This window comes from Sebastes fasciatus, chromosome 6 (genome assembly GCF_043250625.1).
Source record: "Sebastes fasciatus isolate fSebFas1 chromosome 6, fSebFas1.pri, whole genome shotgun sequence".
Taxonomy (NCBI): Eukaryota; Metazoa; Chordata; class Actinopteri; order Perciformes; family Sebastidae; genus Sebastes; species Sebastes fasciatus.
In genome coordinates this window covers 16097382-16124290 of record NC_133800.1, presented here as the reverse complement: position 1 = coordinate 16124290, position 26909 = coordinate 16097382, and the positions used below count along the sequence as shown (strand labels likewise).

The 26909-nt window shown below is 41.4% G+C and overlaps 1 protein-coding gene and 1 long non-coding RNA gene across 2 annotated transcripts in view; both read right to left on the bottom strand.

The window, feature by feature from the left end:
• ank1a (ankyrin 1, erythrocytic a) overlaps positions 1–26909 on the bottom strand; it is a 121630-nt gene that overhangs the window by 83328 nt on the left and 11393 nt on the right. The window contains exons 3-5 of the mRNA XM_074637942.1: positions 21909–22007; positions 21583–21702; positions 14755–15263 (exon numbers count right to left, since the gene is read on the bottom strand). Coding sequence (XP_074494043.1) covers positions 14755–14880 — 126 coding nt within the window. The 5' untranslated portion in view covers positions 14881–15263; positions 21583–21702; positions 21909–22007. The remainder of the gene's footprint in view (positions 1–14754; positions 15264–21582; positions 21703–21908; positions 22008–26909) is intronic.
• On the bottom strand, positions 7111–8637 carry LOC141770189 (uncharacterized). Its single transcript, XR_012594452.1, has 3 exons — positions 8352–8637; positions 7399–7521; positions 7111–7267 (listed from the first exon to the last, which is right to left on the bottom strand). It is a non-coding gene; the product is annotated as an uncharacterized LOC141770189 (long non-coding RNA).

Here is a 26909-nt window from a genome sequence, read left to right as displayed (position 1 = left end):
ATGAGATGATGTCAGTGTTCATAGAGTGATTGGAAAGTCCTCGATGTAAACACTAGGTGGCGACATCCAACTTTCTCACAGAGCTGCCAGCACTGTGCTGACTAAGGGCTGGCTGACAGTGGGTGTGCGTTTGCCAAGTCTTCATACATGTGTGCTTACATGTGATCATGTGCGAGGTGCGGGTGACCTTGTAAAGCTGCTGCATACACGCAGAATCTCCTTCATCCTGAGCCGATACCGCTACGGTCCCAGAGGATCGACCCCCTCCTCTTCGATCCACACTGGTTTAATATGGCGGGGGGGAAATGCAGCTAAAACATGATCTGAACAAATGTCTGTTTACTACATCAGGGGTTTTATAAATGTGTGTGGCAGAAGTTGATTATTCCATATCTACCTACACAGCAATCCCATTTTCTTTTCTTTTCCTACCTACCGACAACATTAAGCTGCTCTAACAGTAAAAATGAGTGATGCTCCACCAACCCAGCCCCCTCCTGCTTCTCTGTTGCTCACTTAATCTCTCTTGTTTCTCTCTCTAAATGTTAGATCCATAGTGCTGTGTGTAAACTCTGAGGCTGAGAGAGGAGAGAAGGAGGTGTTAAGAATCGAAAGCATGGTCTTGCAGTGTTGTGCCGCAAGTAACTGCAGCAGAGAGAGGGAGGGAGGGATGGAGGGAGGGAGTTGTAGTCTATATTGAAGCAGGAGAATTGATTATGGGAGGGATGGAGGAATGTACTGTAGGAGGAGGGAGAAAGGAAAGGGGGTGGCTCCGCATCTGCTCAAGAAAAATCTCTGGGGTCAGCCAATTAGAGGCTGGGTGACACCACTATCCTCCCAGCTAGCTAGTAAATCCTGCGCCACAAGACAACCCACGTGCCTCTGTTCAATGAATGTGTGAGCTTGTACACAGACACACGAAGAAGCACGAAGACGCGCACACACAGAATTTTTTTTTTAAGTGTACTGTGAGATTGGAGATAGTTAAACATCGGACAGTATTTAAGAGGCCAGTGTCACTTGCTTTAATGGCAGATGTGTCTAAGAGATTTAGTATTAACTTATATCTTTCAATCATCATTGGAATGACGGACGCACATCTCGACCACAGAGGGCTCATATCTCAGCTGACAAGACAGCTACCCATATCGATCCGATCCTGCCGGATCCCTATGGATCATTGTAATATTATGTGAAGGGTTGGGGTTCCATAGCATCCATTAAAAAACCTTATTAGATCAGTTTAGGTTTTGTTTTCAACAATTGTGAGTAACTTAAAGGGACAGTTCACCCAACATATGTTTTTACAATAAATTATAAACAAGAGGTTCTCTTGTGGTAAGAATATAGACATGTATATAGATTTGGTTTTATTTGCCTAGGTTTCAAGATGTACATTTCTGCTATTTCTGCCTCCTAAATACAATAGCCATATTGTAGCATTAGTATTGTAATGCAAATTGTTTCTGGCACTCAACATTGAAAAATATTAGAGCTGTCAAAGTTAACATGATAATGCAAATTTGTTTTAACGACATTCATTTCTTTTACACAACTTGTGATTTTTAGGTTGGAGCAGGCTCAGTTTTAAAGCTAGAGTGAAGATACTGTCATCATGTGAAACTAGAAAAAACTTAAGGAATCCATTGGTACCATGTCATACTAGCTCGTCATGAAGGAGGCTAAATAACACTCCAAACTTAAACTTAAACTTAAAACGACTTTCTACCAAATTAATATTCCCTAAGGGCCAAAGACCTCACGTCCTCACATCCTCACCACAAGGTCCTCTCAGTGGCTTTTTAGAAGCTTTCCATCGTATCATATGATCTTCCTCAGCAGGGGAAGTTGCTCAATTATCAGGAAAATGTTCACATTTAAAAAAAATCTCAGCACATAAAAGACCTCGATCTTGGAAACAATTCGTACTGAGAAAATGGAAATTTTAACATCTACATTTCCATGAGAGCTGGGAAACTCCCATCTGCTGAGGAAGATCATGTGATATGATCAAAAGCTCCAGGACAGCAACTGAATGGACCTTGAGTTGAGATAAAAAAAATTTAACTATGATTTCTAAGGTCAAGAATGAAATCCCCAATATCAAAACCTGATTTGGGGGAATGAACCATTAATATCTGGCAATCTTTGGCAGATATGCTACATGTTTGCTATTTAGCTGAATGACTTGTACGTTGTTCTTTGCTAATAACAAAGACGGAGGAAATAAATAAAAGATTTGTTCGTCTCAGAGCTTAATAACCAAAGATAATAATTAATTAATAATCCAAAATGGACCCTGCCAACAGAAACCATGTGTGTGAGTGCCAGGGTCATTTTAAAACGATGCTTCTGTACTTGTAGAATTTAACATCAACAAATCATTACCTCATTTCTATGTATGTTTTTTTTTTTTGATTTTGAAATACATTTTTGAATGCCCAAATCTATATACAGTATTTGCTTCATTCCATTTGAGTCTATGCGGAGGTAGAAGGAAGTTACCGCTTTTATTGTTGTAGTCTGAGTAACGTGACGTCACATCCGTTCCGTATCCATCAACCAAAACAAACCGCAGCTGGCCGCAACGAGGAAGTACAAAACGGTCGGCGTGGATACGACTTGAACCCTCACATATTAAATCCAACGTGGTAAACACTACACATACAGTAAAGTATGGAAACACTTTGGGTTGCAAACATTACCAGGAAAAGCAGAGCTAGACATCATGGCTAAAGCTGCATGCTATCTCTGTCATGGACAGGAAACGTTATCGTATTGCGGTAACGTGCGGTCAAGTCAGACGTCACTCTCATCTCATCTCATCTCTGATATATTTGACTTCAGGACATCGCTGACTTCATACATGCTGAAAATCAAACATTTGAATGTATTAATTTAGACATTTTTCAAATTAAAAGTCCCTAGAAGTGTACGATTTAACTTTTTCCCATGCCCTAGTGTTAAAAAGTTAACAAAATATCAATAAATCATAATATTGAATCGCAATACTTAAAAATCGCAATACATATCGAATCGGCACCAAAGTATCGTGATAGTATTGAATCGGTAGATAGGTGTATCATCCCAGTCCTAAAATCTGTCGCTAGTGATTGTTAACTGAAATAATTGTTAGTTACAGAAATAAAACAATATTTCAGCCAAGGTAATTAAATAACGATGTTTAGCAGTGTCACTGCACATGTAGCTCCTTCAACATTGGCATGGATGAATGAATGAATGAAGGTCCTGTTATGTTCTGTGTATCTACATGTTATTGGCCATTCTCCTGGAGAGCAGAGCATCACTGTGCATGCTGGGTGGGATGAGGAAGAGGATCAAATCAAAGTGACACCACCTCTGCCTCCAGGGGATCCAGATGAAGGGGTTGACAAATGACTAAAGCTTTTAATAACAGGTCCATGATGCTACGACACCATGATGACACTTGACACGAGGATTAGATGACTCAAGAAATCTGCACTCCACTAAGTAAGATTTGTCATCGGGGAGCATAGAGTGATACTCCAAGGCGCTAACCAAGGCCAAAGTCCTGGTCTTGTAATGTCATCATCTGTTACCCAAAAGGACTGTTATAGCCGTAAAACTAAATCTGAATCCCGTCCTTAAAAGCCCTACTAAGCTGCTGTAACATATATACTGTATTTCAAGACGCCACTTTGGACTACGCAGGTTTAATTCAGTCAGGAAATTCAGACTCCAATCATGAACTCAATCTTCTCCTTCCCATCGCATTAAATGCATCAGACGCTCTCTATTGTCCGCACTCAGAGAACTGGAACTGAGAATTACAGCCGGGAAGCTGCGCTGCTGTAATGACCTACTGTACTGCCGGGTTTAGAATTGAATTATTCCTCTTCCCTCTGGTAGACGGCAAAAAAGGAATCATCATATCAATCAGGTAAATAAGACACCCGTCATTCAATACAGAGGAAAAGGGCGCAGAGTCACCCTGGGGTCACCCACGCTCCTCTGATATTTCACTCCTCCTTTCACTCTCCTCCTCTATGGCTCTACCCCTGGGCTATATTCCTTCAGTCTGAGCGCTCATCCTCACACAATCACGAACACATAAGGTGCATCCCACACACATACAAATGTAGTCCTACACATGGCGTGCTCGCCTTGAACACAAAAATACATGCAAACTTGCAGAATACATGCTCTAAAATGTAGACCTATGTGTTTTGCCACCTAAGATAACAAGACCAAGTATACAGCTATGCTAGCAGCTCTGTGAGGCTGCACACAACAGGGCTTTGAGCCTAATTCCAACATCAGCAGACTCTAAATGACAATGCTAACATGCTGATGCAAACCAGGTATAATGTTCAACATGTTTGCCATCTTAGTTTAGCATGTAAGTATGCTAACATTTGCTAATTATCACAGAACGTAAAGTACAGCTGAGGCTAAAGGGAATGTGGTTAGTTTTGCAGGTATTTGGTCATAATTGAAATTTTGACCAGATGGTGGCGTTAGATGAGTTTGGATTTTTTGGTCTGGTCCAAAGTGGTGGACCGACCAACAGATCAACATTGCTGTTTTTAGTCATGCTAGCAGCATGACGTCATACGGCAAAGGTCTGTGCAAACCCAACGTCATCATAGGGGCGTGCGATATATCGAATATACTCAATGTATTGCGGCTTGCTCTACGTGGGATATAGCAAATGACTATATCGTGAACATGAAGTACAAATATTGACTGTCACTTCTTTAAGCCGCCGGCATGATACTCGCTTTGGCGTTTCGCTTCTCCCGCGGCTCTCTTCCTCTCACAGAACTGATCTTACGGTGAATGCCATCAATTTTGCATAAATTCAATAAATCAGTCAGTCTGTCAATAATAAAAAAGAAAGAAAACAAAATTAATAAATATTAAAAAATAAGTCAAATGAATGATCATTTTAAGAAAAAAAAAACTGCTAACTGTATTTTGGAGAAAAATTGAATTTCAATTGTGTGAATTAATCAAACTTAATAAGAATACATTTCCAAAGACAAATCTGACTTCAATATGACAGTTCACCATCTCAGAGCGTTCAGATTAGTTTGCTAGAATGATCACGCTGGTATGATCACACGCATCAAAAGGTTTAATCAAACAGTTGTGTTATTTTAGAGAAAATAAGAAATTATCGAGATTAGTGCGGTCAAAGTTAATGCAATAACGCGTTAACACCAATTCGCCACAAATTCCTTTAACACATTAACGCAATCCATCTTTTGGAGGTTGTAGCGGGTTCAGTTTTAAAGCTAGAGTGAAGATAAGTATCATATGAAACTAGAAAACCCAAGGAATCCAACCATATCATACTAGCTTGTCGTGAGGGAGGATAAATAACGCTCCAAACTTGCACAAAATTTTGGCGAGAAAAAACTGTCATGGCAATTTTTAAAGTGATCCCTTAAGCTCCGACCTCAAGATATGTGAATGAAAATGGGTTCTATGGGTACCCACGAGTCTCCCCTTACAGACATGCCCACTTTATCATAATCACATGCAGTTTGGGGCAAGTCCTAGTCAAGTCAGCACACTGACACAGTGACAGCTGTTGTTGCCTGTTGGGCTGCAGTTTACCATGTTATGATTTGAACATATTTTTCTGCTAAATGCAGTACCTGTGAGAGTTTCTGGACAATATATGTCATTGTTTTGTGTTATTAATTTACCGCCATTAACGAATATATACATACATTTGTATAAAGCAAGCATATTTCCCCACTCCCATCATGACAAGAGTATTAAATACTTGACAAATCTCCCTTTAAGGTACATTTTGAACAGATGAAAAATGTGCGATTAATCACGATTAAATATTTTAATCGATTGACTGCCCTAATCGAGATATATATATATATCGTATTTCGCTGTAAAGCCTAAAAATATCGAGATATTAATCATAAGCCATATCGCCCAGCCCTACGTCATCACTCATACTAACCTACTAATTTATTTCCTTTTTGTGTGCTGAAGCATGAATGAAAAGGAAAGACGGGGATAAAATCATAAGGTCAGTAAAAGATGGATGAGGATAGAAAAATGCATCAAATTGCACAAAACACCTGCTGTTGTAAGTTATATGCCCTGTTGTTTAAAGCCAAACACCCTGGACAAATAAAATATTTCTCTATAGAGAAAAACAGAGCAAATCAATACAGTAAGTGGTAGGTAGGCTGCACATTGCAGAGGCTCCCAGCTATCGCACGTATCAGTCCAAGAGATGCTGCAGAGTCTGAGGATATCAAGGCAGGACTCAGAGTACCTGGACATCAAACCGCACTAAGCTCCCTATTCCACCTCCTGTCCTTTCCTCTCTCCTCTCTCATCAGCCAGGAGGAGCTTAAAGGGAAAAGAGTTCAGGTTGGGTAACGGACACCAAAATCGTTCCTTTTTTCACAACAAGCTGTCCAGCAATGACCTATAAAATTCCTGTAAGAAGATCTTGCCTCATTCTTTCTCTCCCGCTCTCTCCCCTTTTATTTGGGTGAGGATCCATTTCAATAACCCTGATCTCTCAATTCTTGTTTCAGAGTTACGTAACAGCTGCACTATTAGAATAACAATTGGGAGGAGAGATTAGCGCAATCGGCCAAGGAGAGAGATAGAGAGGAGGCACTAGGAGGGAAATCTAAGGAAGCCCCTCACAATGTGACACATCATTTCACGTGCTGTCTCACAAGTGAATAGATTTAACCGTGCAGTGGGAGGACGAACGCAGACGGATGCCGCTACTGTTAAGATTTTTTTGGAGGTTTACAAAAACCTGTTGTTGGGAGACTAATGCTTTGCTGAAAGCACTGCAGTCCTACGTGTCAGTTCAGCTTCATTTACAATCATCAGCCGGGAAACACACCAGTAAATGCTCTTGTATCTTGCCGGCTTTTTTTATTACAGAAATAATAACACAACATAAGCGGAAGCTGATGCTTGTGGCTTCAGTTTTAAAATGAAAGAATGAATCACTGCAGTGAGGATGAAACCGAAATCTATCTATCCTCAGGCTTTGGAGTTTTGGGGAAGCCGAATCCCTGCAGAGAGGGACTGCCTGCTGGATGCTTGATGTCTTTTTGCTTGTTTATTTCATCATATTTTTTTCTATTTTACCAAAGATTGGAGAGTAGCTTTTGAGCAGGGGAGTCGTCTCGTCTCTCTAATCACATAAACCTGATTGGATGTGGTGGGGTATCTGTTTTGGAATCACTCATCATGCTCAGCTCATAAATAAAGACCTGCTATCGCCCTGGTAAATGGAGGAAAGGGGAGGAGAGAGGTGGGGGTTGGTGAATTGGCCTCACGTGCGCCTTCCAGTTCTGCTTTAATTAAAGGAGAGTAGGCTGCAGCTCACGGCCAACCTGCCCCAGCAGCACTTACTGTACAGCCCGGAGCTGGACTCACTGAGACTCATTCCCAGGCTCCATCAACATGAGTGAGTGCCTCGGCCAGGCCTGCTGACTCATCTATCTAGGGGTTCCACAGGGCCACCTGAGCCGCAGCCTAACACACACACACACATATTAGTGACCTTATGAAGACTTAACATGATCTTAATACTAATCTAAAACCCAAGATCTATGTGGAAGTGCAATAAAATGCAGTTAAACAGCCACTACATACTGGCTCCAGAAAACCCCAACTACAGAGGAGTGAAAGTAAAAATATCAAATTTCTCTCTCAGAATAGAAAGTAAATACAAATTTCACACTGGATGTGAGGACCGGCAAGCTGTCACAGAGTGGTCTCATGGACCGGTAGGGGTGGGATGTGACTAGGGATGTCACGAGAACCGATACTTTGGTACCAAGTCAATGCCAAAATTTCTGAAAATGGTACTGTGTACTGCCAGGACTCGAGACTAACGGCGTCCCAGGAACAATAGAAAAAGTGTTTCGGACGCAGTAAACTCACCATCGACGCCGCCAGGGGACACACCCTAATTTTTCCCTGTTTTACATTATGATGCGTTCAGGCTCTATTCAGTAAAAATGAGTTATGGGCGAAGGTAAATTCTAACGTTATGATGGGTTCAAATGTAGTTTTTGGGGAGAAACTTGAATAAATACAGTTGTTTGAAGGATATGTTTTCACAATAATATAAAATAGATAATAGTGAGGGAATTATGACCTATTTAACTTCTAACTTAAGACTCAGTCTACTTTAAAATATCATCTTCTGACAGATTTAAAAAAACACATAATAACAAATAATTATAATCTGCTTTGAATAAAATGTTCTGTCTGATATGGGCTTTCCACATTGTTCCATATAATTCAAAAATACACAACCTATGAATATGTAAATGTGTTGGACTCAAGGGGTCTCCTACTTCATTCTCTCATGACTGGAAACGGGGTGAAACAGTTCGTCCGGCTCCTTCCGTCTACCAGTCCCTCTTAAGTTCAGTGATTAACACATTATATATCTTGTTTGTTTGATCTACACAGAAAACTAAGTTACCTGCAGTCTGGGCCTACCGTGAGGTTGCCAGGCAACCACCAGAGACTCCAGAAGTTATTGCTCGGGCCAAGAAATAGCCCGGCAACTTGAGTGGTATTGATCTTCTCATCTTACTTTCAGCAAGGCAGCGAATAAGCGTAATCCTAAAATTTCAAAATATTTGTTTGTAAGAATCAGAAATGCTTGTTAACAGCGACACCCGTGGCCGTTAAGTCAACGAAAGTCAGCGTCCTGTTGCCCGCGCTCGCCCGTGTGCACATGCTACATGAATGTGAGCGAGCATCCGTCAAAACAGTGAGGCGACACACATCAGCTAAAACCACAACATCACTCTATATTTCACCTGCCTGGCAGTAATGTTAGTTGACCAGACGGAGGTCTCTCCATGAATCACTGCTGATCCTAGTGTCGGCTTTTCCTGCTTCAGCCTCCCGACCGCGGCCGGAGGGAGACACCGGCACACGGTATGAGACAATAACGTTTCTCGCTGCGGAGCCCCGTCACTTCACAAGACCCAGGAAACCTCAGTTGGTCCGGAGGAGCTGCAGCAGTTATTTCTGCACAAACGTCCACTGTACATTCACTAGATATTCTCAGAGCTAAACTAACTCTTCTGAAGTGTGTAGTGTGCGCGCATGCACGTGAGGCGGAGCGAGTACAGCCGAGACTCCGGCCCTGGAGACCAAAGCTACGGTCTCCCCCGCGTCCTCCGACCGCGGCCAACACTGTTTTGCAAGACGGGCTTCACTAGATATAACTTTGCGGTTTTGGTGCTTCTGTGTAGTTTGTGTTGGAGTCTGAGTCTGAACAGCGTAGCCACATGCGAGCGTGGGACACCGACCCGGATTGATTTTTACCTGTAAGAAGTTACAAACAGTCCCTTTAATTGATAATAAAAAATAATCGTTAGTTACAGCCCTTATTGGGGGAACCAGCCAATATCCAACTAAAGACACTCAGAAGAGGTGAAATAAGAGGCCACTGTTTATGTGTCTGAAACAGATATCGATTGAAGCCAAGTTCCAGATGCGAGACAAAGATCCACACCCATAAAAAGTATTTACATGTTATAGCAGCCAATAAAGAAATTGATTACCATCTGCCAACAGTTTGACCTGAAGAATGGTTCATTTAAAATTCATCAGTTTGATTACAGTGAAGGTACAGGTAAGCAGGCAGACAGGTGCTAGAGTTGAATCTGATGGGCTTAGTCACTGCTGCAGCGCATAATCCACTGCACCAAACACACGCAGTCATACATACTGTACACATAAACACAGCATCAACACCTACAGCACTACAGTACCAATCGGTTTCAGACACATTAACCTCAGTGAAGGCTCTGCTTCCTGTCCAGGCCGCGAGGGTAAGAGACTTTGGAGGGCAGACAGAGACGAGGCTGGAATGCTGATCCACCGCTGCCACCTCTACTTTATATGAAGATGGAGATAGCGCTTAGATAGAACTCTCACCATTGCAATATTCGCCGGCAGCCATGTTAGCTGCACAGTCCTGCACCGAGGCTGCCGTTTAGGAACCTGAGAGTCTATGTGGCGGATTTTTACCTGTAAAATGCCTGATAGGCTGCGATCTTCAGCTGCAGCCAACACCTCTGAGTGCCAGACAATCTACAGCAACAACGGAGCCATAGTGCATCCTGACCAGACTTATTGTATTGATGGGTCTGAGTACCAGCACCACTAAGTGGTCAGTCCTCTTTCTCTGCACTTCACTGCCTTGCAAGTAACAGACAAGCTTGACTTAACAGAAACTGGATGTGCACACAAATGATGACCTTTTAGCAACATCAAACACAGACTTTACATATGATCTGGCAAAACTTACATCAAAACAGTTTTATCTAGCTAAAACTAGAGCTGCAACGATGAATCGATTAGTTGTCAACTATTAAATTGCTAACTATTTTGATAATCGATTAATCGGTTTGAGTAATTTTTTTAGCTTCTTTATTGTGAATATGTTCTGGTTTCTTTACTCCTCTATGACAGTAAACTGAATATCTTTGAGTTGTGGACAAAACAAGACCTTTGAGGACGTCATCTTGGGCTTTGGGAAACACAGATTGACATTTTTCACAATTTTCTGACATTTTATACACCAAACAACTAATCGATTAATCTAGAAAATAATCGACAGATTAATGGACAATGAAAATAATTGCAGCTCTAGCTACAACTATTAGCCGATCGTCAAAAAATGAATCAGCACCTGTTTGCATTAATTCTTTATCTCATGTTTCACAGTTGATGGTTCCAGCTTCTCAAATGTGAGAATTTGCATCATTTTTTTTTTTTACATTACAGTAAATTACTGTACAATAAACTGAAAAAACGGTTTTGGACAGTTTTTGTTTGGACAAAACAACACCTGCCATCTACCTTTGGAGATGTTTGGAGGGTTTGTCCAGAATCACAACTAAAGTTAAAAAAAGCTAAAAAAAAAAAAAAAAAAAGATTAATCTGAACCAATTTTAAGAAATTCGTTATTGGTTGAAGTCATTTTTCTTTTTTTACAAAAATGCCAAGAATTCACTGGTTCCAGCCTCTCGAATGTAAATAACTGCTGTTTTTTTTAGTCAAATAAACTGCTTTTTGGACAACATTAGTAATACAAAAAATGGCAGATTGATTGATAATGAAAATCATTGTTTGCCGCCCTTATTGCAACAATAACAATAGATGCATGTAAAGAGATTTACATCCCATGTCACAACATTGTTACCAGATTAAAACTCACTGAAACGTAAAACATGCTCCAACCAACTGAGCAAAAGGCAAATGACACCAGAGAGAGAAATACATATTGTTGCACACAAAAATACTGCTCTGAACATATATCCTGAATAGGAGTATTGGATTTGCTGATACCCTGGGGGCTCACCAAGTACTGATCACATACTGCAGCTCTAAAACAACTGGTAACGGGAGGAAGCAGATCTCTAAATGGTCATTAAGGGTCCAACTGAAACAATTTTATTTTTACTACCAACTCACAAGACAAATTTAGTTTGTTTTGTTAAGACTTTGCAATTAGATGTTAAATTTGAACTCGCACTATTTTGTAACTTGCATTAAATGTCGTGAAGAAAAAGACCTTGATTCATGTTCTGTTTTATGTTCACAATTCTTGTTGTCTTTCTACATTTGTATTTAAAGCAGGAGATTGAAAAACCTTTTATCTACCTACCAAAATTAAGCAGCTAATATGTAAAGAACGCAAAGGCCAGAATATCACAAACAGACAGTCAGTTTAGAAATAAATGCCAGGTGTACATTTCCTGTGACCTTGGAATGATTCTGAATCTTTAACTAAGTAAACAGCCTGAAATAAAAAAATTGCACTAGATACATTTTATCTGTCATGCTGATATGAGACAAACAATACAAACACAGAAAGGCACTACTTCATACTTTGGGGCCATTCTCGACAGGTAAACCACGTCACAGTTCACACTAAAGCAGCGTTAGATGTAGACACAAACCCACATACAGAATGAGGTGAAAATAGGTGCTGACTAGGACAATAGGGCTTTGTTCACATCCTGACAATGCTCATTTTTCAAGAGGAGCAAACTCATCAATAAAAGTAATTTGAGGACAGCATTAGCCACTGCTCAGCAACTGACCTGTGCTGTATAATGCCACTACACCATGAAGCCAATTAAAATGGCACTTTCAGCCTTTGATGATGAATTGTTGGCTTTAAGACTCTGGTCATTCATCAGCAGACACAGATTTGTTTCCCCACGGGGATGGAAATAATCATGTAAAACACCAACATACATTAGCCACAATTAGAACATTAAAGGGAATAAAACAATCCCTTCGAGAAAATCAAAATTAAAAGATGATAGATTAAAAAGTATTACTAGAAAGTAAATCATAGGGCTGCACAATTAATCAAAATCGTATTCGCTGCAATTTCCAAAATGCAGGAGGCGCAACATTTGTTAAAAATCACACCAGAATCATTTTAATATGTTTTTCAATTAAAATAAGAATACTTTTTAAAATTATCATTCCCTCTAATATCATAAATCATATCAAAATCACTCAAAAATAATCACAATTGGATATTTTTTTCAAAATCGTTCAATCCTAATAAATAAGGCTTTTGACTCTGAGAGCCCAGCTAGCAGCCCCTAGAGGCCACAAGACCAACTGACCAGGTGACAGTCTGAAGTAACCTGCTGACACCGTCATCCTTTCAGAGCACTGCGCTCCTGCTCCTGCTACTGCAACTAAAAATACCCGAGCAACAATAAATCAACCGCAATAGGTTGAAACAATTCAATGTACAAGTAAAGCTCAGTCAAAGAAGCAACGAGTGATTCTTCATATGTCAAAATACATCAATTGTGCAGGATAAACGGTTGAAAGGCCTCCGGTGAGGAAGGAAATTGAAGCTCACATAACAAAAGCCTGGTTTGCTGCTGACAAAATGACACAGAAAGAAATTGGTGAGTGTGCATGTGTGTTAGTATGTGTGTGAACAAAACATATAGGGTGAAAAATGTAGCTCTGTCAAAGAGAAAAGTGTTGACCTTGCCTGCACCGAGAGGATAGGGACACTCCAGAGGTGCAGGTCGATACACAAGACAGCTGATGGAACAACTAGCGGAAAACAGGGGTCGAGCGGCAAAGAAGGAAAACAACCAAGTGTGACGGCGGTTTTGTTAACCACCATGCAATATAAGGAAGCTCCTGAATGTACTGTAGAATTTGACTACGTAGCTGCGGGCATCACAGAGGAAACAAAGAGGGCACTGGAGAGAAAGAGAGAGAATTCCCCCAGTGTTAACATCTGCCCCAGAAACCAGGAATGGCTGTAAGCCGGTGTTAAAAAAAGGAAGAGCGGTTGGGAGGGGGAGCTGGAGGGGAGTCAGGAAGCTTATTTGAAAGACTTAAGCTGCATGGTTACGTAAGTGATATGGGATCCTCTGAAACCATACACTTTCAGTCAAAGTTGGGATGCATTAGTACCCTCGCCAGAAATCTTATCCCTGCCTCATCCATACTGTTAGAGCTGCAGGTTTTCCCTCCTTGAATCTCATCTTGCCAGACATGCACTTACACACATGCATAAAACACACGCACACAAGCATCTCTTAGAGAGGTTAGAGGTAGAGAATATGGAGATACAGTAACTCATGTCAGTCATCGCAGACAGAGTGGTGGCATGTGTGTCTGTGATGAAACGATTGCGTCTGACTCTCTGAAGAACTGAGGAGCAAAACCCCTACTGAGAGACATCTACCCCAGGTGTATCTGAGTCATACCACCTTTCCCTCTCGTCTTCCTTGCACAAAAAAAAGAAAAATCTAATCCCTACACCAGCCTTTCAACCCTGCCTCCCCTCTCTGTGAAAGTGGAAGCTGCGCTGTGTTTCTGTCCATAACACTGTCTCTACTGCATCAGCATCAGATTGGTTTACAGCCAGCCTGGCACGGTGCAGGCTCACAGGGCAGCTGGACTCATACTCGGTTGCTGAGGACCAATTTGCCACCGATACACAACAGCACAATCTGCGGATCTCGGCAAGCTTGGTGATGCGTCCCTGCAGTCGGTGACTGGCGGAGCAGAGATTTATTGTTTACAAGGAGCCCTTGCCAGTTGCTCCGGCTTTGCCTGGGACTTCTCGGTCAGACACAAGTCTGCAGGTATTGCTCTGCAGTCATTAAAATGCCACAGAGAGGAAAAAGCTGAGAAGAGAACGGACGGTTTGCGGAAATTGGCGAGCTCGCGGTCCTCGTGGATAATTAGTGCTGTAGTGAAATTTCGCTCACTGACACCATACCGCAGTGTGAAAACAAAGAGAGAGAGAGGGGACAGAGAGAGGGGACGAGACAGAGATGTGACGAGGGACAGAGACACAGTGAGAGCTAGAGTACTACACTGCCTTATCAGACGACTTAGACAGGACAGTCAATAAAGCAGGTATAAAGCAAGTCAAGGGGAGTAGGAGAGCATGCAGTGTGTTGTACCGTTTCCCCATGTCTGTATGCACAGAACATACATGTGTGCCAGGGAGACTGTGTGTACACACACTAGAAACACACTCATGACTGAGTTTCCATGTGTGCCCCGGCACCCCTGACCACAGCTTAGCATGACAGAGAAAGAAAGGGGGGGGGGGGTGGGGGGGGGGCGCGTCTCAACCTTCCTGCCCCCCTCTCCAGCCACCCCTCCCTCCCCACCCTACCCCCCCGTCACTCCACCCCTGACTACCCCACCTGTGAATAGTCCCAGTACCTTGCGCTTTTTATCCCGTGAGCGACTCCTCTTTTTGGCCCTCTCCTCCTCCTTGTCCTTGCGATCCTGCTCTAGCTGGGCTTCTAAATCCTTGTTCTTGCGGAGATGTTTGGCGGCTTGTGCCATGGCGTTGGTAGTGGAGGTCTGGGCGGCGTTGGCGTGTCCAGATCCTACGGCGGTGGTCTGCGGGGGGCGACAGCGCTGGGACTTCTACCTGGTGCCGGCCAACACTGGCGCTGCCGCTGCTGCTCTGTGTTCCTCTATGGCCCTGCAGTCTGCGAGCGTGCTCACCCTCTGCCTCCTCCTCCTCCTCCTCTTCAGCAGTGCAGTCACACACACATCGGCAGTCCTCAGCCGTCTGCTGTGGGATGCTACTGCAGCGCTGCTCTCTCTCCTTCTCTCTCTCTCTCTCACTCTCCAATGCTCGCACACTCCCTCTCTCAAATCGCTCACGTACACTTCCCTCCTTCAATTTTTCTGCTGCCTTCCTCTGTGGTCTCCCTCTTTCTCTGTGCAGAAGAAGAAAAAAGATAAATAGCAGTGAACAAACAGGTTTTCCTTCTTTTTGAATTGTCTTCCTTCTCTACATCTCTCTTCCCTTCACTGCTTTGACATTCTGTGAAACTGCTTCGACCCCCCCCCCCCCTCTCCTCTCAACAAAGATTCAAGAGGGATGAACTGACAGTCAGTTGAGGAATAGCCTGAGCAGCTTTGAATCAAAGTCAGCTCTCCTTCCTTGCATTGATTTTGTTTCCTTTTCCTGTATTTAATTTCTCAGCATCTCACAGTCCCGCTGTGGGTCCATCTGTGGAGGATCGCTAGGCTGCACAGGGAACCCGTCATCACCACAGCCAAGCACACAATCACTCACACACACACACATACCAGAGGAAATAAAAAAAAATCTAAAACATGCATGAGGGGAAAGAAAAAACCTGCCTCTTACTCGTTTACTCTCTCCCCCTCTCTCTGCACCCTTCTCCCTCTCTACTGTTTAGGCGCTGCAGCAGACTGGATTGGTACCCGTGCAAGGATGTTGGTGCAGTGTGCTTGTGTTTATTAGAGTGAGGCTGCCAGCAATAAAAGGCTATTCCACATCACTCCCTGGCCGTCGATTGTAAAGTGTGATACAGTAAGATCAAAAGCTTTGCTTCATTGACTTCTTTTTCTGGTTTCTTGCCTTCCTTTTCTCCTCTTTCCCTGATCCCCTGTTATAGTTTTGCATACAATAAAAGACATAGGGTGGTAAGAATATATGTATTATAGTATAAGTGTGTCTAGTGCTCATGTACAATGCATGTGTGGATATGTGCGCAGTGAGAAAGAGGTGCAGAGGGAGAGAGGAGCTGATAGAGCCGGCACCTGTTTACTGGTATTGCTCTGCCTCTCTCCTTCTCCCTCCCCTCCTCCCTGCAATGCTGCTGACGCAGGCAAAAAATATCCTTTAACATCTCTCTTTGCCCAGCTCACTATACATCACAAGTACAGTTCACACTGATACAGTAGACACACAAACAGACACACACAGTCCACACGCATGCCAACACACGTGCTTCAGTGCACACACACAAAAAGGAGGGACAGCTGGTGAATAGCTGTTATTAGAGGTTTCTGCATCTAATTTCTGGCTTATTTGTTCTCTCCTCTGTGAGATATTTAAGAGGATAATATTAGAAAATGTACAAAAACAAGCAGGATATTATCACTCTCCATCCTATTGTCTCAATGTGTCATTTCTTTTCTTACTCTTACAGTAATTATCAGGTCTTTTCTGACCGTTAACAGTTGAATGACTCATGCTATTGAGACCAATTTGAATGAGAAGTGCTCTTAAGAAAATTAAATCAGGGTCATTTCTTGGCTGTGTATATTATTTAATGGCAAATTTATATTAACAAAATTAAGATTACCATATTTTAGAGCCATTCCTCGTACGTTTCCCTCATTATGTGCTGCTGCTTCCTGTACTCATGTCTCTCCGTCTCTCTGTTTTTCCTCTGCTCTCCTGCCAAGGCTTCCCCTGATCTGATAGCAGCTCTCTCTCTATACTGCAGCATACTAATGAATAGGACTGGTGATATTGCCTTCTGTCTGCAATGCTACTACACAAATCACTTGGTCATGTGGCCTAGCAATGACACAAACAAACACAAATACTGACGGGCTGACAGCTCCGTGGCAAGAGATCCATCACAATATCGAACTCCTGGGGAATGTGCCTAAATGAATCACCAGCTGGACTGACTGCACTGGTAATAAGGAGGTTTTTGCTTAGCCAACCAAATTGGTCTTGTTAGGCTATACTCTTGCTCAGCTAATGGAAGGGCAGTTTTACAGCGGGTTTTTAACACAGCCTTTGGGACCACTTGGGTATAGTGGCTGGATCATCTGAGGCTGAACCTGTAGAAACCCTGTGGAGTTGAGGGCGTTCCACACCAATCACATACTGACAAGCAACATGCTAGCTTCACAGTTACAGAGATGCTTTAACACAACACCCCGTTTCAAACGTTTCCCACTGTAGACTGGAGCTCCTCATTAGGGATGTAAGGTATATAAGATATTTGGATGTTGGATGTATTTATCTTTATGGTCGTGATATATGTTATTTATTATACTTCCCATTTTTCCAGCCTATGGTGAATCAGTTCCCAATAAGGGGAGGTTATTTAAGGTAATGTGAGTCTGAGATCGGTTTGACTCTGATGAAGACGCAGTTGGCGTCAAAACGTTAGTCTTTAATAAAGTTGATTGCCTTAAATCTGTGAACTCCGGTGTGCTTTGGACCTGGTCTCCGAAGTCTATCCTGTTACCCCGTTTCAAACTGTTTCAATCCCTGTTTGATGCTGTGTTATACTTTCAAACCTGACATGAGCTTCCTTAGGATGCAGCAACAAAGATGTGTTTTCAAAGTGCGCACTAAATGCAACTGCATTACTGTGCATCAATGATGTAACTTATAATGATGATGCAAGTTACTGCTCCATACTGAAACTAAATAGAAACCATCAGCAAGTTTTGCTTTGGAAAAAGGATGGTAGTAACATGAAATATGCCAAGATAATACATTTACACAGCTTGGAATTTATGTCTGTAATCTGACAACAGCTACAACAACCAATGACCTCTAACCAGAAGATCAACCAACCAATCAGCCAACAGCCCAGTATATTTAACTTGTTATACTGTTATTAAACAGGACAAACGTATCAGAAGTGACCCAACATAAGAAAAGAAATACTGATCTGAAGCAGCGGTTGCGTAAGCCAAATGTTTTCGGTCACTGACTGAATTTTTTTAGCAATGATGGAAAAATCTGAAGGCCGTCCATCATTATAACGGACTGGAGGCCTTGGAGCGCGTCTGTGACTGCACTATTGGTGCAGAGGGAGCACACACTGCTGGATTTCCTATGGTTGAGGCAAGTGCCTGCAGGATCAGAAAATCCTGAGAAGTGTGTTAATTCCTGTCTCCAGTGTGGCAGCAGAGCGCAGGTTCAGCCTTCAGAACAAAATGAAAACGGCCATGAGAAGTCGTCTGTCCAAGGCAAAGACGCAAAAACGAATGACAATCGCCTCTGCAGCAATCTCCTTGATGCGTTTGATTAGCGAGTTCTGAGTTCAGGCTAGGCTACAGCAGGTCAATTCAAGTTCAGTTCTTGTAAATGGTTTGTTCAGATTTTAATTGTAATTGTCTAATTTCGTAAAATTGCATTGTTCATATTTGCCTGCTTAGGCACAACGGCCGCAGTGTTTTTAATGGCCTCCGCTGTCACTAGTGTTGACATGAAAAGTGACCGATCTTTTCTCTCCATGCACTTTATAAATGCATAATCTATAAGCTTTTTCTGTTTATTAATTATTTAAAAAACACAAACACAGTGACCACCACCACGGCGGCACGTCCTCGTCTCTGTAATTGTCTCTTCAGTCCAAAAGTCAAAATTTATAGAAAAAAGATAAATGTAATCGTTTCCACATGTTTTATTTAACAAAATATTCTGCTTCAATCCATATTTTCTGGCGTTTAGCTTTTAAAAAACTTTTTTTTTCACTTGCTGCCGTACACAGGCACAGAAGCTTCAATCGAAAACCTCAATAGAAGCTTCAAATGTAAAAAATGTCATTAGGTACAGCCCTAGTGGCTTGGTCCGAGCCATTTACAAAGCCAGGGTTGTGTATGAACACTGGATTTTTTTCAGCACACTCACGGACAGCTAGCAAGAAGATATTTGCTTAATTTGACAAGAAGTGTACTGGATTAGAAGTCTAGACTCCACCTTTAAATGTCTTATCATCATCATAAAAAATAAAAATAAAACGACGGTTAATAATAGACTACAATAAAGTTTTTACAACTGATGAAGTCCAACGCAACCACTGATCTGAAATTCATTATTGACCTTGGAAATAGCATTTGAAAAGTCAATTTAGTAGCTGTTCTGGGGTCAGTTTTACTCGTTCAAAGAATGCAAACTGATTTGCAACATGAAATCAATTCCTGTCCGGATCATTTTGACATGTTTCACGAATCAAAATAAATGCCATACATGCAACCACTTGCTAAAACCCTGTAGGACTCCCAAATGTATTAGCAATTAGTGGGCGTCTTATCATTTGTGAAACGTGACATTATCACCATTAGTACATGTAACATGAACATGTGCTCAGAAATTGCTTTGTTGAGACAGGATTCTGGAGCTTTTGATGAAATTAAATGACCAAATGATTTCCATTTATTCTGAGCACTTTTCATCTATGTTGGCATAAAACCGCTGTTGCCAAGGTCAAGAATTAACTTTGAACCTCCTCAAATGTTCAGGAAAAAGTGGAAGTTGTAATATAATTTGAACATCTGTAATTCCACAAAAAACTGAGCAGACTCCATCTAATAATGAAGATCATGTGATTTGACTGAAAGCTGCTGAGGCCCGTTTCAAACAAGTGATTTATGAACACTGTTTATATGTAGATCACAAGTGGCGAGATTCTTGCTAACGTATAAAGAAATATTTTTTTATGCTAAAACATGCTTTGCCACTGGAATGGACTTAAAAACCCATAATCCTATTATTGTGTTTCAGAGTGCACCCAGTGTAAATTGACTGTCCCTGGGGTGGTCCTGCCTGGGACACAAAGGGACAGGTTGTGTGGACCTGGGGGTAGAAAGAAACACACAGCTACTGCTCGAGTTCTCTTCAGTGTGACGGCCAGCACCCGCCAGCATATTAGCCGCTCCAGTGCTCCTCTAAAAACAGTGGACGGGATACAACAGAGCCACACACATACACCGTCGCACACCCACATGCAAACTCACCACAGTGAAAGGAGACAGAAGAGGCAGCCTATTCAACACATGGAAGCATACTGTATGTAACCTCACTATCAATGCTGTCATGTCATGTTACAGTTCAAGTGTATACAGCAAAATACTGTTAAATCAACTACGATAGCTGAGGTTCACACTGGCCCAGTGTTTATATAGGTCTACACTAGTCAGTGCTAAATTAAGTTTTCAGCACTCAGTCATTTAAGACTTTACAGTGTATTTTAACACTACATGGACATATAAATTGTCATTACAAGTGTTAACTGTAGCACTACAGGTGTTAACCCCAGATTTCCCCTTTGCCTCTCAAGTGTAAACATGTACTGAATATTTTCCCATTTAGCATCAAGAGTTAAATTACACTTTAAAAATACTTTACATTTCTGATTTCTTTCCTGCAACTTTTAGAGCTGACTTTAATAAATCATTCTGAAGACCAAATTTCTGGCAAAATAACGCATTGTTCTAAGAACTGAAGGGGGTAATTTGTCAAATCTCACACAAATTAATTTCGGCTCTACTAAAAATATGTAGCGGGCACATTTACATAAGGTTCTGAAATTAATTAAAATCACAATGAGCTATGTAAACACAAAGTAGACTGGTGAGAACAAAGACACAATAAACCACCATCTGAACCATATGCACTTTGTTAATCAAAAGACTTTGATACCATCCTTCCCTTCTCCATCTAATACTTTACTTTGTAGGCATGACAATGTTCACTGAAATGGTCAATCAAAAGCTAATCGACTACAAAGCAGTGTCTACCAAAAGTATCTAAGTTACTTTAGTGAACACTGGTATTTCACCCTCAGTGGAACTGCAGGTGACCAGGCCTTTCCTAAATCTCATTCAGCTTTACCCAGTTAGTTCAGAAAATGTCTTTATGCATGTTGATTTTTAGTAATCTTGCCAGCATCTCACCACTATCCACATCACTCAGACTAAATGGTTTTATTGGTCCATGTTCAGTGTGTTTTAATGGTGATGTCTCCTAGTGATAAGCTATGGCAAGCTTTAATGAGTTAAACTGGCTGCTCACATCTAAACTTCCTGCCTGTCACATCTGAAACCAGAGAAAACCGAAAAACTGTCAAGCGTGTGCATAAATAAGCTTCAACCTTGAGCAGAGATAGAAACTAAAAGTTCTGCATTAAGATACCATCTACTGGCTGGTCTTATGCAAAGTCTGACAAATGAAACAGCACCTAGGAGGTACAGCTGCTGACCCGCTCTTCCCCTTAATGCTGCAGCAAAGCACAAAATATCACAACTTGACAGTAATAACATAATTTCAGAGGGAAAAAGCAAACTACTTTTACTACCCAACAGAAGTTTCTGTTCATTGTGTAATGATGTACCTTTAAATATCTTTACACTAATTTATTATAGGCATATAATCTAGTTAGTCTTTGTTATTCCCAGTATGTACAGTGTGTTAGTTTTGAGCCCCAATAGCAAAAATATTAAAAGCTACAAGACAGTTTTAAAATGTACCTTGTGAAAATGTGCAATGTTGCACAAGTTTGTCCACAGCATCAGTGGGGCTTATTGTGACTCTTCTGCGTCCAGCTGCAGGTGGCAATAGATGGAAGGAGGACAAATCACTATCCCAGTCTGACAGGGAATAAAAGAGACAAAGTAAAAATGAACATCTGTGGCAATGAGCTCCCATGATCTTTCAAGTTATACATGTACCACATGTATCATTACTGGTTTCAGTGTCATCATATTTCAGCTGCTTTCATAACAGAGCGGGCCTCAGCTGATCAAGTTAAGTGTTTTGCCCCTTCTATGACCTTAGGCTGAAGGTTGTGTCCCACCTTTCAAGCATCTTCGAAGATGTTATGGCATCATACATCAGCAGCAAGTCTTGAGCTGGTCTTCAGCTGCCAGGCTAGAAATCTGGTACCCTTTTGAACCTGTGATATTTGAATTAAAAAGCACAATACTTCAGTGTGAAGAAAGTTGCATTATAGTAATTTAAATTAACAATGTCTATTTGAGAGCAGCCAACACATTTTTGTTCTGGTTGATAGAGAAATTTAGATTAAATAAATTCATTGCAAGCCATTAACTTCTTTTACAGTATTTTCAGCTGGATTTATTGTACCAGGACAAAGCCAAGCCTCCCAATCTGGCAGCAGTACTAATTGTTGTAATTAATTAAATTACACCTGTTGTGATAACCTTAGTGTATAATAATGATCATCATCATACTTAGTATGTATTACTTAGTAACGTGAGACTGGGGGTCTGCAACCTGCAGCTCTGGAGCCACATGCAGCTCTTTAGCTCCTCTCCAGTGGCTCCCTGTGGCTTTTTAAAAATGGAACTGAATAACTGTTTTTTGTTTACATTTTCATTTTTATTCATAATTGTTGTAGGTCTATGGTAGGACGGTACGATGGAGTATTAGGGCCACATTGAGGAAAAATAAATAAATCGGTTTACGAGAAAAAAAGTCTTAATATTATGAGAATAAAGTCATAATATTATAAAGTAGTAATTTTCCGTGTTATTTTCTTTTTTTCTCGTAACGTTATGACTTTATTCTCGTAATATTACGACTTTTTCTCATAATATTATGACTTTATTCTGTAAATCTCAGATGTTTTTTCCCTCAATGTAGCCCTAATACTCCGTAGTACATTTGCTCTTGGGCCCTCACTGCATTAGAATTATATACTATATACTTAGACTATAAACTGTGTTACCTTCATCACAATGCTCAAATGTTTTGCGGCTCCAGACAGATTTTTGTTGTTGTTTTTTTTGCCTAAAATGGCTCTTTAGATAGTAAAGGTTGCTGACCCCTGGTTTAGACTAAAGTAAAACAGGCCATGTCCCGGCACAAACTAACATCTTTTGGTCAGCAGTGCTGATTGTTATCTGAGCTAGCCACTGCTATAGGAATCATTAGTCAGTCAGCTACCTAGATTAATGTTTAAAATGAACCCGTTGTGGTGCTTCTAACATAACATTATCTCTGCTGGAGTCTCTATTAGAGAGTTGACCGAAGTAAAATAAGCCAAGTTCAAGTCCGCAAGTCAACACCTGACCAGAGCTACCCGCCTTCTGCAGTCAAATTCATGTGGTCATCTTATGTGCTGCTGCAGCACCAGCTCTAACTATCAAACTTACAGAGGAATATATTTATAACCCTGCACTGTGCTTCTTTACACATGTCCCTGAAGTGTGAAACATGTCGCATTTTATTCTTATCAGACTTGCAAGTGAATAACCTCGGTCTGCTAAGTTAATGTTAGCTAACATTAACCATTGTGATTCACATGCTGACCATGCAGCGCCAGCTTTAAACATGTCCTTGTCCATTTACCTTTCATTACTATCACGTAGGCACTAATGGAAAGAAAAAATAAAGGTCTTACCTCATGGAAGTTATTTTAAAAAGTCACTGTTGGAAAAACACCATGTGAATAATACAGTCAGTGATGGCTGAATACCATTTAACGCCAGCTGTTTAGGTTACAGTGTTCTTGTGATGTGCATGGTGGCACACTGTCACACTGGTTTGGCTTACTGAAATATAATAGTTAAAGGGACAGTTTGTAAAAATCAGAAATTGCTTGTTAACAGCGACACCTGTGGCCGTTAAATCAACGTAAGTCAGCGTCCTGTTGCTCACGCTTGTGCTCGCTCTACATAGACATGAACGAGCATCGGTCAAAACAGTGAGGCGACACACGTCAGCTAAAACCACAACATCACTCTATATTTCACCTGCTTGGCAGTAATGTTAGCTGACCAGACGAAGGTCTCTCCATGAATCACTGCTGATCCCAGTGTTGGCTTTTCCTGCTTCAGCCTCCCGACCGCGGCCGGAGGGAGACACCGGCACCCGGTCGGAGACGATAACGTTTCTCGCTGCGGAGCCCCGTCACTTCACAAGACACGAGAAACCTCTGTTGGTCTGGAGGAGCTGCAGCAGTTATTTCTGCACAAACGTCCACTGTACATTCACTAGATATTCTCAGAGCTACGAAGTTTTCTGCAGTGTGTAGTGCGCGCGTTTGACCGTAAGAGTGGAGCGAAAGAGCGAGAACGAGCGCGGTGTGTGAGTTAAGGCAAGCAGGCAGGCAGAGTACAGCAGAGACTCCGGCCCTGGAGACCAATGCTTCGGTCTCCCCCGTGTCCTCCAACACTGTTTTGCAAGACGGGCTTCACGAGATATAACTTTGCGGTTTTGGTGCTTCCGTGTTGTTTGTGTTGGAGTCTTGTCTGAACAGTGTAGCCACACGCGAGTGTGCATGGGACACCGACCCGGATTCATTTATATGTGTAAGAAGTTACAAACAGTCCCTTTAATTTTATAGACCGTTTCAACAGATTTTTGTTGTATGTTGTTATGCAAGTTGTTTGTATGTTTTTTAACAATTTAGTTTCGTGTGTCACATATTTGCCTAATTTATTATACAGATACAGTGGGGTCACATTTTCTGACGACAGCCTTCACAAATGGTGACCTCATGTGTTGCTGGCTCTCTGAGGTCACAGATTTCAGTGTAACACCGGAAAGGGTCCGATGGTGGAGGTGGCCTGCAGCTCTACCTCTGCAGCTAGACCCTTCTCCTTTAATACCAGCCAACTCAACATTTACACCCAAAAAATTGCACCATGTAACACATTGAAACTAAAACAGCAACAGTTTGCTGGAGACAGATAACGAGGGCTGACCCCAATGCTTCCAAGCTTCAAAGCTTCAACCATTGCCATTGTAATCAACCTCCAAATCAGTGTTTGAATGTTTCGTTTTGGGGGTTTATAATAATTGTTGATATAATAATGTATAAATCCCCAAATAGCCCATGAAATAAGGAATAATCCCACAATTCACATTCAACATTAATTGTTATAAGTTAGTTTCAGACGGATATCGCTGTTTGTTATGTGTAGAGGTGTGTGTGTGTGTGTGTGTGTGTGTGTGTACACACAGTAGTACGGCAGCAGCACTGTCCCGGGAACTGAAACGGGGGATATGGAGACAGACAGACACAAGAACATGTCAGCCTGCTGCGCCGCACCGTGAAGCTCCGAATACCTTCAAATATTACTCTCCGAAGCTTCGAAGCCCAAAAAATGGTATTCGGAACAGCTACAGATAACAAGTTTCCACGTTCTGAAATACCACATTCTGCAGGTCAAGTGTGTGTTAACAAGTGAGAAGTACAGTGTCCTTGGACTGGCCTTTCTAGCAAGTCATTCTTGAGAGTAAATGTCAGCTTTACACTAATTTACACCCACACCACAGGTGAAACTCTTGGGACAATATCCTCATTTCCTGCTCTAATTTAGTCATCCTCATCATCGGGGACAGGTCACATGGACGCACAGGTCTAGAGAATATTTCCCAAACAAACACTTCATTAAATCGGTTAGTCATAATGACAGGAAAGCTAATAATCATACATCTTATTGCTTTGCATCAGTCATATTAACACATCAGCCAGCAGCAGTAGCTCTTGTACAGATACAGAAGAGGCTGCTGGTTTTTACTATGCCGCTCATGTTGAATCCATCTCAATAGTCTCTAGTGTGTTTGCTGGCAGGGGTCCACAGCCTACAGTGAGATACAGTGTTCTGCAGGCCTGTGCCATCCTCTGCACCATCAACTGTGGCTTATAGAGTTATTTTAGCAGCAGTGTTAGTCACTATCAGCCAAAATGAGATGATGGGATGAACAAAAAACCCTTGCTGTATTTGTGCTATTACAGTATGGATGAACACTGTGGGCCATTTTGTGATTTCAAGTGGATCAAAGGATCATAATACTGCCCTTTTAACCACGTGAAACAGATTACGGTTGGTCGTCACAGGAGATCAATTGGGAAGACAAGAACCACCGAGCAGTGGAGAATAGAGGTCACACAGCACCCTCTATTGATTAATATGGGGTACTGCGTCAAATAGGGACAAGAGCATTCACTGCATGGGTCTACAGTCAAACATGAAGGCTCTTGGTTATAACCTGCTGTGGACATTTGTTCATATAGGAGCCTTTAATCAATAATAGAACAACTTACCAGTTACAACAACCAACATCAGTGATATCTTACAGGACTAACGGGACAAAGACAACAAGTGTGGTAGGATCAGGACTAATCCATAACACTGATCACACCGTGGATCACAGTGCCCCCCGTAGGCTCATCTTGCAGTATTGTGAGTGAGTGTACACACACAGCAGAACTCAACACTGCACTGCAGCACATAGCCAACTCAGAGCAACACCACAGGACCACCGCACAGCTCACAGTGTTGCTCCGATATGAGAACACACCGCTCAGATATAATCACGTGTCCAAATGAACAGGATGAAATTAATTCCATGTGAACATGAGCAATTGAATTTGCATTTAATTGGTGTTGAAATTATGTACAAAGTGGACATAAACAGTTTTGATAAGCAATTAATCATCATGCAGGCTATTTATGAAGCAACAATGATAAACATTTCCTGGTTCTAGCTTGTCAAAGGTATTGATTTGTGGCTTATATCTGGTTTACAGCATTATAAATATAACATTTTGGGGTTTGGGACCATCTAATAAAAAAATATAAATAATATAATATTACAATTTGTATAGTATATTATATATATATTTATGTATTATATATATATAATATTAAATTATTATTATTATTATTATTATTGTTATTATTATTATTAATAATAACAATAATAATAATAATTGGGCTCTAGGAAATTGAGATGGGCATTTTCAAAAACTATTTTCTGATATTGTATTGACTAAACAATTAATAAAAAAATATACAAAAGATGAATTGGTAGGAAAAAAAAT